Below are 15918 nucleotides of genomic sequence, written 5' to 3'. Positions count from 1 at the left end.
TCAATCTTATTGACAAATTTTATAAAATCTAGTCCATTCACGTGTATTATGTGACCCATTTTGTGTTTGATTTTTGTATCTGTATTGATTGCACAACGAAGACCAAACCACACCACTCTTGTTTCAACTAATTTCAGAGCTTCCCCTTCCCACCATAGCTAGACCTCGAACTCAGATATCACCTAGCTCAAATGGATGAGTACGAATCCTCTCGAATTATTTGAATTCATATATCTTCATCCTTGATGATTGCATTGACTTGAATTCCCTCAAGCTTCCACCTTTAAGCTTGGAATAACCATGTGCTTAAAAGCCCTACAGTGGGCATACCTCAGAGACCTTTACACACGGTGCAAGCCTCTTGTTCTACGCCAGGAGAAAATTAGCTATCAACAAATGAAGGTTCTTGGTTTCACACATGTGCTTGTTTCGGTTAGCCATTTGGTTGTCAATGGAACTCACAAAAGAATGATCATATTTATCAAAAAGCTTTGCATTTCTATGAAGTTAGCATTCTTTACCTTCACACAAACAGCTCTTCAACTAAAAGAACAATGCTTGCACATGCTCAACAACTTTACATGTACGACAATAGTGATTTACAAGAGAAATGCTCTCAAAGCATCCACAACTTTCTCGGGCCTGTTAATAACAGTGTACTGGTCAGAAATTAAAAATGAAATTCATTCCAATGCCCATATCAGAGTAAGTTACTTACCAGTCTTCCTGCGGCATATGGCCAGCACCTTCTATCAGCTTAAGCTTGACATTAGGAGGGTTTCCTTTCTGAAACTCTTCTGCCACTGAAGAAGGCAGATACTTGTCTTCTGTTCCCCAGGCAACTAATATTGGCTTATCCCAGCTAATAGAAGAAGCCATTTTTTCAGGATCCAAGAGCAGAAGCAGAAGAAGAAATGTAGGGTTAGCAGATGCCATTAATATTTCAAAAGGCTACACCCTGAGAATAATCATAAAAAAGTAACAAACCATTGCTTACTTCCCAAAGATGCAACTCTAGTAGGCCCCCAAACAATGGTATAACATTTGTATAATTTCCCATATAATAACATGGAAAGTGACTCACAAACAGAAAATCTATACAAAATGGTATAGTAGAATGGTGTGGCAATGACAATCTTGAAAATATAAGTCACAATAATAGGCTTTCGTTTTTGAAGTGATAGAATGCAAACCTGCCACATCATTCTGGACCAAAAATTCTGTATAAATTGTGTATATAGCACTACTAACGTACGTGTTATGACTTCAAGTTGAACGTTGCCAAACCATCTGAGTTCTTTTCACACCCATTAAATCATAAAAGAACAATTAAGAAACGCATCCTCAACCAACAACGGGAAGCAGATCATGCAAGGGATGGACATGAGCATTTTTGTCATCAATTTGAACGTATTAACTGGTAATGCAATTACACTATCAACCTTAGTATCAGCACATTGTTGACCTGCATTTTACACCTAGTTCATCTACATCACGAGCCTGACTTGGCTCTATAATGCACTATCAAAATGGAGATGTGAATTTGAGTTTCCAAATTCCAACGCAACATTGACCAAAAGTAGTAATTAGAAGACAAGAACAAAAATATGTGAGCAACCAATCCTACTTTCTCTTCAGTTTCATCCAACTTGAGCACTACTAAAGCTACCACAACTACGAAACTTTTCTTTGGGCAAGTGGTTTTTTTATATAAATTCTAAAATTTTAGCGTATAATATATTGTTATTAATGATTTTCTATCAGGCTAAAATTCCCATATTGCACCTATCTTGCTTCAACCTAACACAGTGAAAATATAAGCAAACATAATAGTTGTGTGCTACATGTGTGTGCAGATACAAATAAATATATTTATTTATTTATGCATAGGCATATGTAAGACTATTCAGAACCACCGGTGCCCATATCTTGATTAATCATAATGGTATACCTTCCAGATGCAAAACCAGCTGCTATTTGGCTTGAGATTCCTTTGAAGTTGGCTCTTTTTGCAGCTTCAAGCAAAGCTGAAACACCAAAGTATGCAAAATAAAATTTTTAAGTGGTTTGTCTTCATTCTATATGCATGAGCAACTAGAGTATTAACTGGAGGAAGGTAGTTATCTCATTAAGGAATCTTTTATCTATATATGGAACAAATTTTTGAACATCATTGCCCACATGATGCAAAATAGTAGATAATTCTGTAACACGCAACATTGTTTATACAATCTTCGTCAAATAAAAATCATAATTAGATTTTGCTGAATGGTATATGTGAAAACAGAAGTTGTATACAAATAAATTCCCTGCTCAACATGGCATATAATTGGGTGGATAGAGTTTGAACTCGAAGATGAACTAATCAAAAGAAAAATTCTTCAGTATCTGTTTTTTCCTATTATATGTGCTAAATGACTGTATTTATAGATATTTATGGAGAAAACCACATGTCATGTATCATGAAAGTGTTAAAAGCAGGTAGAGTACAAACCAAATCCTGGTCCACTGCTTGACAAATACGGTAACCGATACACATCAGCCTTTTCCAGCTTCAGGACGTAACTGTCACAGGAGAGTAATCATGTCCTTAGATAAAAAAATAAATAAACAAACAAACACATGCATCTAGATTGATGCAAAATAAATAACTTAGTAAAGTTCTTCAAAGCTGTCAAGGGGCATTGTTGTTGATTTCATACTTAAGCTTTCTTACATAATAAGCAATTTAGCATAGTTTGCAAATGTATACCAAATTCTTTTTGCATTATAATGTTTGTGACACATATTATGTCTCCATGCCTCCTGCATTTCTTAAATATTTCTCCTGAAGGGTTTTAGTGTGATTTCTCTTTATATAACGCAAAACCTAAGAAATAATACTAAAGGCGTGACATAATTAGGAGAACAACAAATGCACTTAATTTGAGCACAGCAATTCAATGAATCCAGTAACATACACTTGAAATTTATCATGATATTTAGCATTTTAGGATGCCAAATGCTAGTGAATCTTACTGGTAGTAGGATAATATTCTTGATACCAAAACCTGGCTTGAGTTAACACCAAATTACAGAGGATATTTTCTTCTTTTATTGTTAGTTGGGATTAAAGACAAGAAAAGATTGGCAGAACAATAAAAGTGACAAAGGGGGCAGATGTTGTTGCACAATGCACATTAATCAGAAACGGAATTAACAACTTGTGATTTCTCAAAGTACGAAATACACTTTTCGATACATACGGGCTACCTGCTTCAATAAAGCGCTCAGCCTCTATTGCATTCTGGCAAGTAAATTCACCCAAGAGAGGAAATCTGAAAGAAAAGACAAATTCAATCAAATATAGATATAATATTCATGAAAAATTTAGAGGAGTAATGAAATAGTGTAATGCCATGCGCACCATTTAACTCAACAAGTCAATATTAAAGAGCCGTAACAAATCATTTCTTAACCAATAAAACTAAAAAAAAAACAAGAAATTTTGTAGCCAATAAGGAAGGTCCATCAGTCCACACGTCTTGAAATCAAATGCTATCAAGAAAATTACTTACTTTGGAGGAAAATAAAGCATAAAAGATGCACCCTTGATCCTTCAAAGCAAGTATTCAAATGGTACTATGCCAAATAATTTCTACTTTTTTCATATGGACACATCGAATGAATATTTAAATAATATAGTAATGACCTCATTTAACGTATGGAAGAAAGGGTTTGAAATGGCTAAGGTAATGATAAATTGGGAGAAACAAGAAGGGAGGCATACAATTCTCAGTTGATAAATAAAACCAATTAGACAAACAAATCACATATAAATAAATGTCCATAAACTCTTTTATAAGACACTCCAATAAGATACGCATAAGGTAGCATTTTGCTAATGCCAAGTACACTACCTAAAAACACTAAATAATTCATCGCTTGATAAGCGAAATGTGTAGGAAAATTGTTAAATTTCAGATAAACCGTTCTAAACTTCAAAAATTGGATCTTGAGGACATTGTGCATCATGGAAGCACTACAAGATGCCAAACACAGATTCATCCACTCAATCAAGGGTAAACTCATTCCTAATGGTTCATTTGAACCTAATATATACAACAGGTGGAAGATAAGATAAAGCATTGCCAAAAGTAGTTGGCCTATTGATGGCTGTCACAAAAAATGAACCTGAGCTTTTGAAACAATCCAGGAACTGGAGATGAATCTGTTATTGGACTGTTCAAAATTGCTAGCTTCAATATTCTGCTAGGATTTTTCAAGGCCCAAGTTAATCCATAAGAACCTACAAGAAATCCCTGCATAAAGACTATGTTAAGTTACAAATTAGATTTGTAGATTTAGAATGATAGTTGACCATACAAATGATTTACTTATAACTATGACTGGCAAAAAATGATTCAGTTACAGCTTCATTGAACTTTTATGAATCTTTGCAACTATAATAACCAAATGCAATGCCTCATAAATGTAACATGATAAAAATCACTGATAAATTTTCAGTTTTATCAAATTTGATCAAACCTGAACTACTAGGTAAAATGGAGATTTGACCCCCAGGACATCTAGTAATTTTTCAAATTCATCATGGAACTCCTTTTCTGTCACCAAAAATTGTTAAAATATTAGAAATCACGCTCAACAGAACCACAAAAACATTGAGATACAATTTAATATTGAGATTGAGGCTGACCAGTGTAGTCAAAACCGTATCCTGCCTGTGGCTTGTCACTGAAACCAAACCCTATCCAATCAGGTGCAAGGCAGTGGAATCCAGAATCTGCCATCTAGGCAAAGAACAAAAATTGAATTCAATGGGGGTGTTTGGCAAGAAAAAAAATAGCCTAGTTTAGGCTAAAATTCACAAAAAGACAAAATAGGCTAAAATAGCTAATAAGACAAAATATCACATCAAACCTATAATCATTTCACTTTTTCTCTCACAAACATCACATCCAACCACAAAAAAATCTAATCATCTTCCCAAATACACAAATTTTAGCCTACTAAAATAGCCAAAAACTAAAATAGCCTACTAAAATAGCAACTTCCCAAACGAAGCCAATGTGCAACGACAGAATAATTAGTAAAGAGCAGATTAATGTGCTCAAATCACCATATGCAAAAATAAACAATGCCTAGGAATCTTTAATAAACATTTAGTTCATATTCTTGGCCCATTCACACTATTGGATCCATTACCGCCAACTCAAACAGCTGCCAACATTATTTTCTCTCATGATTTGAGTGGATTTGTTATCTCTACCTTATATGTAGCCAATAAGTACAAGGCCAAATAGCTTGTTATCAAAACAGGAAGGTAAAATTAAAAAACAAATGGAAAAATGTCAGTGTTCCTGGACCTGGAGCACCATGGTAGTGTGATTTCTGTAATTCTCAATATATCTCAACATGAATCTATATAACCAAAATCAGCAACAAACCTGAGACATGACAACTCGATAGCTAAAAGATTGTGTTGGAGCCCCATGAAGGAAAACAATGGTTCCACGGCGGCTCTCAGGTGCTCCTGCAGGCCCAGAATCTGAATGTCAAAAAACTGAGAAGGAAATAGATAAATGTTCCAGCAGTGAAAAGTTTACCTGTTTCTCTCACAAACCATCTATACTGCCCAGATTTGATGGTAGAGCCAAACTCCTTTCCTTTGTCTTCTATCCTCTAGAATTTAAAAGTTTGCATGTCAAAATGGTACAACAATTTGATAACAGGAGTATCAAGCCATTCTCTAATTTCACACTAAACTAAATATATATGCAGCCAGTGCCACAGATAGTAAACACCTTTTGAAGTCAGTACCACTAAATTATCTCAGTTCAGAGTACCATTAGATTGACATCTTTAACGAGGAAAGTATATTTACACCAAAAATAATCTACCTCCAATGTTAATATAATTTAGATGATGTTATCGACAAAATTTCAAGCTTTCAAATTTATTTCTCCACTATCAGTTACGATGCTTAACTGTAGATAAAGTTCACTGCTACAAGCCTACAACCTTGAATGGCTTGAGTTAACTTGAAGTATTCGCACTCCTCAAACTAGAAAAAAATTATTATTTTACCTTTATAGTGACTACATTTTAATCAAATGTTCACATAAAAACCTTATTCACTGAAGGTTTGTTTTATTTACTTATTTTCAAAATAAATTTAAAAAAAAAAAAAAAAACTAAGAACAAGTGTGGATTGATGCGTTACAAAATGCAGCCTATGGACATGTGACTTATATTAACAAGGAATGAGCTATATCTGCATATTGAGAGGAGAGAGAAGAGTACAAGCCATTCTTTTCGTTTCAGAACCTAACGAACGAACACCACCACTATCTCTAACTACCTCACTATTCAACTGATAGATATTATCGTGGCTGAGAGATCAACTATCTCGCTTTGTTTGTGCGCGCGGATGAAAATTTTTGTGGGACCCACGCCTTTTTAGATAAATACTTCACATTAACTAGAGAAAATTTAGATATCCAGAGAAAATTCAGATAGTTCAGAAAAAATTCACACAATACAGGAAACTCTGTATCATTGTGCATTTTATATGTTCTCTTACAAATATCTTTTCATGGAGGGTTGCCATCAAATTTTGTTTGCTAATCCCAGTGCTCCTTGCAGGTCAAGTCCAACAAGATGAGGTGGTTGACAGACAAGAAAGAAAAGAAGTCATTGGGTGACCTTGAACAAGAATTTCTTTAAGCACTACAAGCAATAAAAAAAATTATTTTTAGTTTGTTTTGTTTTTTTAAATACACAAATTTATTGTGTCTTAGAATTTTGTTCAGACTGCGGTTATATGGTGATTAAAATACTTCTGATTGTCCTACAACTAATGATAGATATTATACTTCTGATTTTGTTCATATGAAGCTCAGAAGTTGTAATGTCCAAGAGTACTTTTGAATAAATCAAAAAATTATACACAAGAACCATAGCATTTCGTGATTCCTTGGTAAATCTACTTTGATTCTATGATACAAGTTCAACTCAATAAACTTCACAATAGTACAATAAAAAAAAACCAAAATTGTTATAAATTTGAAAATTGTTAATGCATTTCATTGGCCATATTTAATGACCTAAGAAGTAATTGGGTATTAAATCTCAATACCACAATGTCAATTTTCAATCATAAACAAGTAAATTTATAACATTAAGGGCATGTTTGATTGGAAGGATTAAAGCATGGGATTAGGATTATTAATCCGTGGGCCCAATCATCCTATGTTTGTTTTGACATTTTGGTTTAGGACTATTAATCCAATGGATAATTAATCCAACAAATTTATAGGATTATTAGTAATGGGGTAGGGGTAGGATAGTTAATACCACACTAATTTGATAGGATTATTAATACCTCACTATTAGTATTGTGAATCAAACATGACGTAAAAGTACAAAAACAACATAATGTTAATACCATTACAAAGCATAGAGTCCTGTTTGATTAGGCATATTATAGCATAGGATTGGGATATTAATCATAGGAGTCATATTCCATTGATTGGTTGTAATTTTTGTTATCCGGATTAGATTTCGCTGGATATTTTATCTAACAAAATTGGTAGGTCCTACAACTAATAATGCAAAGTAAACATATAATTGAGATTATTTATTTTTATATCCATTGCAAAACAACGTGGACAAATCCCATGGATTGTTAATCCCCTCACTATTAATCCTGCTAGTAAAACAAGGACTAAGTGCACAATTTTTTTATTTTTCAACTTAAAAATCTAAAAGGTCCTGAAAACGTAAAGGAAAGAACTTTAAAATGTCAAGCAAACAATCTGCAATTCCAGGAAAACAAAAAATGATGTTGGAATAGGAACAATACAAGTTCAGTAAATTATGTGGAACTGTCTTAGCTTAGGGCATCTTCAACCCTTACTCAAATCTATATTGTCTTAAACTTGATTAAAAAGTCATTCAAATCTCCTCCACTCCACTCAAGCTGTGTTTAAATCATGGATTTGGATAGAGATTCAGAAAAGGAAAGGAAAAGGTGAGGGGATTTGAAATGGAGAATCGCCCTTTCCCTTTCCATATTCGCAGCCAAATCCATGATCCAAACAGTCTCAAACTTACACCAAATTGAGTTTTACTCAGATTTTGAGACCCAATTCCTTTACTTGTGAATTCATATCCACTCGAAACTTGTTCATTTCCTTTCCAAATCCATGATTCAAACACACGATTAGTGACTTTCACCTAAACTTTTCATTATTCTCATTTATTCAACCCATAACTTCAACTCAAACTTGACTCTTCCACAATTTTACTCAAATCTAATTTTTCTTATTGGAGTGTTTCACATCAACATCACTTCTTTTACTGAATTTTGAGGAAAAACTACAAGTAGGGGTTGGAAAAGGCCTGACATAGAGCATTTGGCCGACATTGCCGTCCTCGGCGGGACTCTCGGGAAGCTGAATTGCGCTTTTACTCGAAGGATTGTTCGTGACGAAGCCGAAAGGGTTGAATGCCAGAGAATCGTCGCCCTCGCCTCCGTCTTTTTCAGAAGCTTTGGCAATGACGGTGGTGGCCGTTCTCCTACTCGTCCTCCTCCAACATCTACTATTGGCTGCGGCGGCGGTGGCGGTGGCGGTGGCGGTGATGGTGGTGGTGGTCGTCTTGGTCTTGATGGCACAGTGGTTGATTGATGAAGAAGAAGAAGAAGATGTTGGGAGGTTGAGAGGAGAGAGAAGAGTACAAGCCATTCGTTTCGTTTCAGAACCTAACGAACGAACACCACCACTATCTCTATCTCTATCTCTAACTACCTCACTATTCAACTGATAGATAGTATCGTGGCTGAGAGATGAACTATCTCGCTTTGTTTGTGCGCGCGGATGAAAATTTTAGTGGGACCCACGCCTTTTAGATAAATTAGTGGGTGGATGTGTGTGCAATTTAAATAAGTAGGAATAAAAAAAAATTATAATGAAATTAATATTATAATGTGTACTTAGTTTAAGTGGTATTAGTCTTCGTACTTAAATCCATGGTCATGGGTTCAAGCCTTGCCCATCTCTTTGTTTAACTTTTTTTTTAAAGAATAAAAAATACGGCCACATGGCATGAGGAGAGTAAAGCTTCATCATCTCTTTGTTTAACTTTTTTTTTAAAGAATAAAAAATACGGCCACATGGCATGAGGAGAGTAAAGCTTCATGACACCATAAGAGTTTGTGTTCACTTTATAATAGTACTAGTGTTTTTTTTAAAAAAATAAAAAATACCGCCACATGGCATGAGGAAAAAAATACGGCCACATGGCATGAGGAGAGTAAAGCTTCATGACACCATAAGAGTTTGTGTTCACTTTATAATAGTACTAGTGTTTTTTTTAAAAAAATAAAAAATACCGCCACATGGCATGAGGAGAGTAAAGCTTCATGACACCATAAGAGTTTGTGTTCACTTTATAATAGTACTAGTGGGTGGCACACACGATGTGTGTGCAATTTAAATAAGTAGGAATAAAAAAAAATAATGAAATTAATATTATAATGTGTACTTAGCTTAAGTGGTATGAGTCCTCGTACTTAAACCCATGGTCATGGGTTCAAGCCTTGCCCATCTCTTTGTTTAACTTTTTTTTAAAAAATAAAAAATACTGTCACATGGCATGAGGAGAGTAAAGCTTCAGGACACCATAAGAGGTGTTCACTTTATAATAGTATAGAAGATACTTCACATCATCTAGAGAAAATTTAGATATTAAGAGAAAATTCAGGTAGTTCAGAAAAAATTCACACAATACAGGAAACTCTATATCATCGTACATTTTATATGTTCTCTTATAAATATCTTTTCATGGAGGGTTGCCATCAAATTTTGTTTGCTAATCCCAGTGTTCCTTGCAGGTCAAGTCCAACAAGATGAGGTGGTTGACAAACAAGAAAGAAACGAAGTCATTGGGTGAGCTTGAGCAAGAATTTCTTTAAGCACTACAAGCAATAAAACAAATTATTTTTAGTTTGTTTTGTTTTTTTAAATACACAAATTTATTGTGTCATAGAATTTTGTTCAGACTGCAGTTATATGGCGATTAAAATACTTCTGATTGTCTTACTGATTGTAGAATCAAAAGTATTGTGCAGCGTTCTAGATTTTGGGGGAAAAAAAAAGAGTAATGATCTAGAGAAAATTCACAAGTCTAGAGAAAATTCACAATCTAGAGAAAATTCATACATCCAGAGAAAATTTACGTAGTCCAAAGAAAAATTACACAGCCTAGAGAAAATTCAATCTGATTTCCTCACATACTCGACATGATTTGAATAACATAATTGATATTACTTTCATATCTGTTCACCTTTCAATTAAAAAATGTGCAATATAAATTTGAGATCTTGGATGTCTCATTTTTTGTAGATAATATGACATTCATCAAAGTAAATAAAGAAGCAGAAAGCTATTGGCATGAGAAAACTTTGTACCTACATGCTATGTATATATTGAGAAAGTTACTTTTTATTTTTGCATAATTTGTAGTCCCAAAACCCTAGCTGGATACATATGTCATTTGTAGATTTTAAGAAAAAAAGAGTAATGATCCAGAGAAAATTCACACATCCACAGAAAATTCACAAGCCCAGAGAAAATTCACACAATCTAGAGAAAAATCACATAGTCTAGAAAAAATTCAATTTGATTTCCTCACATACTCGACATGATTTGAACAACATAATTGATATTACTTTTATGTCTGTTCACCTTTCAATTAAAAAATCTACAATATAAATTTGGGATATTGGATGTCTCATTTTTTGTAGATAATATGACAATCATCAAAGTAAATAAAGAAACAGAAAGCTGTTGGCATGAGAAAGCTTTGTACCTGCATGCTATGTATATATTGAGAAAGTTGCTTTTTTTTTTTCTACATGATTTGCAGTCCCAGAACCCCAGCCGGACGCATATGTCATATGTAGAGCAAAGAGATCCATAAGCTTCAGAACCATAAAAACTTGTTAGGCCAAGTCCTCAGTGACATTTAAAATTTCAATATTCGGATTTGAAGAAGATACATTCTTGAGTTCAATCTTTAGATCGCGGCATTTCGGCAACGGCATGGTAGAGACAAAAGCAAAGGTGAAGCCAGCGGCGTCGGAGATGAAGACCGAGAGAGGAGAAAGGAGCAGAGAGAGAGAGGAATGTGCACAAAGAAAGAGGGTTTGATTTGGATAGAATGAAGATCGGAAAGAGAGAGAGTCAAATTTCTCTGATCTAATATACAGGTGTGGGTATCGGTATGGGTTTAGGACCTTAGACATCAAAATATAATATTGTGAATTTCTTCCATTACTAAAAATAGGAAAGGGATCTTAGACTAATTTTCTCTTAATATTATGCATATATACATATAAAATTATTAAGAATAAACATATTGTAAAAAAATTTATAATTTTTAACTATAAAAATTTAACAATTCTACCTCCCTCTCATTTATTACCTCTAAAGGATCCCTATTGATGTGACATTGATGTTAGATTCGCATGATAAAATATTTGACAAATTAAAATTTTGATATTTGTCAAATGATAAATTAGTTATCTTAAGTATTTTTCTTGAATATTTCTAGTATGTTTTATGTCACTTTACCATAAAAATTACAAATGACAAATTTATGGTATGTACTCGAAACTAAAATTTGTGGTTTATATTACGTGCATGTTGATTTTAGAGGTTAAAAGTAAAAATAGGCACAAAAAGACAAAATAGGTTAAAAAATTAATAAAATAAAATATTGCATCTAAATTATAATCATTTCACTTTTTCTTTTACAAAAATTAAAAAGGCCAAAAAGCCTAACCCAAATATAATCAAAAAGTTAAAAATCCAACCCACTTTCAAAACGAAGCCTATGAACATTATGATTATCTTATAAATAAATGAAAAAAAATCATTTGTGGTCATAAATGTTATAAATCATTTTAATGAAAAAATTATTATTTGTTAGTGATATTTATTATGAACTTAGTAGTTATGTTCCGTCTATCAAACATATTCTTAAAAATAATTTTATAGAGAATTATTACAGTGTGCACTTAAATATTATATGTACTATATCAAAATATACATAGTGGTAATTTGGAAAGATAGTAAAAAGTTAACTTTTAGTTTTTAATTCATTTTAGATTACATCATTTTTTACATTTTTTATACACAAAAGGGCAAAAAAGTAAAAAATAAAAGTTAAAAAATTAATTTTTTTTATCAATTTCCCAAATCACCCCTATAATCACATGTCATAACTTTTTACATCAAAATCATTCCTAACTTTTGCACAACAAATGATTCATATCATTTACCTTATATCATTCATAACATAATTACATTTATACATAAATCACACTAATTTGTAATTTTCATTTTAGAGTATATGATATAAATTTGACATTTTTAGATTTTATTATAAAATGACGTAACACCAAAAAAAAATATATATAAATGTTAATGATTTCAAATGAATTACAAAATATTCTATCAATACTCACATGGGTGTTAATCCAACTGATATGAGTATTGTATAAAATATTTAGTAATTTATTTGAATTTCTAGTCTTGTTCAAAATTATAATCTTTCATAAAATTTTCCAATTTTATACGTCTATATGCAAATATCATTATAATAATTAAAAATATGTATAGGGGCCGTTTAACCAAAATGGCATTAGCCCATTCTGTCAAGCGTAGGCATTCTCAATGATCACTTGGCAAATCTCCATACGATTTGAGGTAATTTCACCACAGACGATCTTTATCCACCTGACACTTTGAGCCAAACACAAGAGAAGCCTAACATTTCACCTCATATTTTAGGACAATTTTTCCGAATAATGTTTGAGGGTCCGAAATTAGGGACTTGAATTTGGCTCGAAACCCAAAACGACGTCGTTTTGTGTTTCACTTTTTTTTTTTTCTTCATTTTCTTTCTCTTCCTTTTCTTTCTTTCTTTTCTTCTTCTTCGTTGAACACAGGCGAAGAGCAGAGACGAGAGAGAGAAACAGAGTCGTCGTCGTCGTCGTCGCAGCTCGTCGGCCGATCGTTGCAGCTCGTCGGCCGATCGTCGCAGCTCGTCGCTCGTCGGCATCGCAGCCCCACCTCCGTCTCTTCCTTTGCCTCCGCCCGCCGCCGCCTCCGCCTCCGCCTCCACCTCCACCTCCGCCCTATTTTGTTGGCCCCTCCAGTCCAGTTCTTCTTCTGCTTCTTCTCCTCCCCCTTCTGCTTCTTCTTCCCCTTAATTTCGAGCCAAATTCGAGCTCCTATATTCGGGCTCTGTACCGGGGTTGCAATTTTTCCCCATCAAATTTGTCTAATAATTTACCTTAAATGTTTGATTTGATATTAATTTAAAAATAAAATAAAATACACAATCTATTCCAAAATCCTCCATCAATCAATTCAGGTGAGAAAGATTGATATCTAATACTATATTTGGAGCATAGATTTAGATAAAAATTTAGAAAGAAAAAGTAAAAAAAGAAAATATTAGTGAAATGTGGTTGAAATATAATTATATTTTACCCATATTTCATGTACATTTTTCCTTTTTAAATCTCTACCTAAATCCATATCCTAAATATAGCCTAATATTGTGTTTGGTTGAAGGATTTGAAAAGTGAAATAGAAAAAGGTAGGTGAAATATGAATAAAATATACCTACATTTTACTTAGTTTCACGCACCTTTTTCCTTTCCCTTTCACTTTCTCTTTCCAAATCCCTCCCTAAATCCTCAACCAAACACAATATAAGAGTATCTCTAATCCTTTCATCAAATATTTATCAAATCGAAAAAATTATTTTACTTTTATCAAACTGACAACTCATTAAATTTTTATCAAATTTGAATTTGATAGAAATTTAAAAAGATATTAGAGATGATTTTTCTTTCATCAACTTTGATGAAAATAAAAAATTGAGATAAAAGAGAAATTTTTAAAAAGATTTTGATGAAAATTTTTAATTTAAAAATTTGAGTGATTCATATTAAATCAAACAATTTACTCAAATAAATAATCAAATTAGATGAAAAAAATTAGCAAAGGGTTGGAGATGCTAATCCTTTATTTTTTTTTTAACATTTCCGTGAAATTTAAATAAAATAATAATTGTTGAAAATTTAGTAGAAAGATTTAATTTATCCATCATTTGATAAATTTAATTTGATATAAGTTTAGTAAATGAATTAAATTTCATTTCAATCAATTTTTTTTATTAGATTTAAATTTAATGTAGGATTTGGTTAGGTATGAGAGACGCTCCAAACCTCACGTAAATATTGTTAATTCACATTTAAGACACTCGAAACCCAAGTTTAATTTCTAAACACCAAATATAAATATAAAATAAATTAATAAAAATTTAGTTGAAATATTATTAAAAATAAATATTAATTTATTATTATTGTAAATGTATAGATAATCATATCTTCATGGTTAAGTTAGCAGAATGTAGAAAGTTATGTCTTATTCACCAAAAAAAAAAAAAAAAAAAAAAAAAAAAAAAAGAAGGTGTAGAAAGTTATAGAAGTTGTACTAATTGACATTAACCAACCAATTATGTACAAGTTGATTACCTATACGAGCACTTGAGCACTTCGACCCATAACATGTATGTCATCCATCAGATAAGGAAAAGAAATTATTGAAATGATTCTCCTTTGGCCTTTACTTTTTAATATTCTCGTTTGGTCACTTATTTTGAAGAAAATTAGTTGAGAAAATATCTAAATATTTATTACTTTCGGTAATCATTAAGCTAGAGGGTAAAATGGTTTTTTCAATCTAAACTCATTGCCTATAAATTGAGAGGATTGCCTCAATTCCTTACTTACGTTTCAGCAACCAATGAGAGGGCGAGAGAAGGAGAGTGTGACTAGGGGGAAGTAGAGAAAAAGCGGGGGAGGGGAAAGAAAGAAAATGTGCTTTCTTGAGTCAATGTAAGAACACATCTCTTCCTTGTCTTTTCCAATTCTTTCACCCATTTCATCCTATTGTCTAGTATGCTCTCTTATGTTGCATATTAATGGTAAATAGGGTTCTTGGTATGTATGAAAGCGTGGGTACGATCTAGTGACTTTGTCTTGCAATTTTGTCAAATTATGCATTGCTGCAACTTCTTTAATTTAAAAGAAATATCAAATTTATTTATTTTTAGTATAAAATATTTGGTGTATTTAGAGCTTATGATAATTTTATTAGCCCCTCATTGTGTGTTTTCAGGGCTTGGATATTTTGTTTTAAAAATCTAGTCCCGAGTCTTTGAAAGCAGTCAACTTCTTGCAATTTTATAAAATTTCAGAAAAATCATCTCATGTTAGTTCTTTTGTCAACATTTAGAATTCTGAGTTCTCTTTCCAACGAAATTTATTTGGGTGAAAATCATCAAGTAGAGTGAGAGGAAAGCTAGTTTTCCCAAAAGGTGATAAATCTGGACAGATTTTCAAACAAAGCTTGTAGATGAATTTCTGGATGTGCTGTACAAATTCTAAAAATTGGAATTAAAAATAGGCAGGTTGTTTATTGTTTCTGTTTATTTCCCTTTTATTAGATGTTTTCATAAGCAAGTTAGTCAAATTCAATAATATGAAAGAGCATGAGACAAACATAAGAAATGAAATATAGTCCATGATAATCATACATAAGTATGGTAAGGCAAGAAAACAACATTGGGCATCCTTTGAAATACATAAAGACAAATAACACTATAAGACACAATTTCCAACACTGTTCAGAACTGCAGGGTTAAAAAGAATGCTTTGGTAAAAATACTTCCAGGTCATATTAGGGGCTGAAATTGCACAAAAACAATAAACAACCTGTCTATTTTCAATTCCAATTTTCAGAATTTGAACAACACATCCAGAAATTCATCTACAAG

At 32.6% G+C, this 15918-nt stretch overlaps 1 protein-coding gene across 2 annotated transcripts; it reads right to left on the bottom strand.

Moving 5' to 3' along the window:
* Positions 1 to 477: 477 nt before the first annotated feature.
* On the bottom strand, positions 478 to 8875 carry LOC114261530 (alpha/beta-Hydrolases superfamily protein). Of its 2 annotated transcripts, none has more exons than XR_003628978.2 (11): positions 8409 to 8866; positions 5607 to 5682; positions 5448 to 5533; positions 4697 to 4790; positions 4528 to 4604; positions 4174 to 4301; positions 3246 to 3317; positions 2495 to 2565; positions 1952 to 2027; positions 719 to 958; positions 478 to 642 (listed from the first exon to the last, which is right to left on the bottom strand). XR_003628978.2 is itself a non-coding variant. In XM_028201801.2 (11 exons), the coding sequence occupies exons 1-11, from the start codon at positions 8745 to 8747 to the stop codon at positions 600 to 602; spliced, it is 1206 nt and encodes a 401-aa protein (XP_028057602.2). In that variant the 5' UTR covers positions 8748 to 8875; the 3' UTR covers positions 478 to 599. The 2 variants fall into 2 exon arrangements, 1 of the variants encoding a protein (XP_028057602.2); XM_028201801.2 differs by having other exon boundaries at positions 719 to 862; positions 8409 to 8875.
* Between the last annotated feature and the right edge of the window lie 7043 nt (positions 8876 to 15918).

Source organism: Camellia sinensis, chromosome 4, assembly GCF_055761805.1.
Source record: "Camellia sinensis isolate YWXY chromosome 4, ASM5576180v1, whole genome shotgun sequence".
NCBI classification, from domain to species: domain Eukaryota; kingdom Viridiplantae; phylum Streptophyta; class Magnoliopsida; order Ericales; family Theaceae; genus Camellia; species Camellia sinensis.
This window is presented reverse-complemented; position numbering and strand designations above follow the sequence as displayed.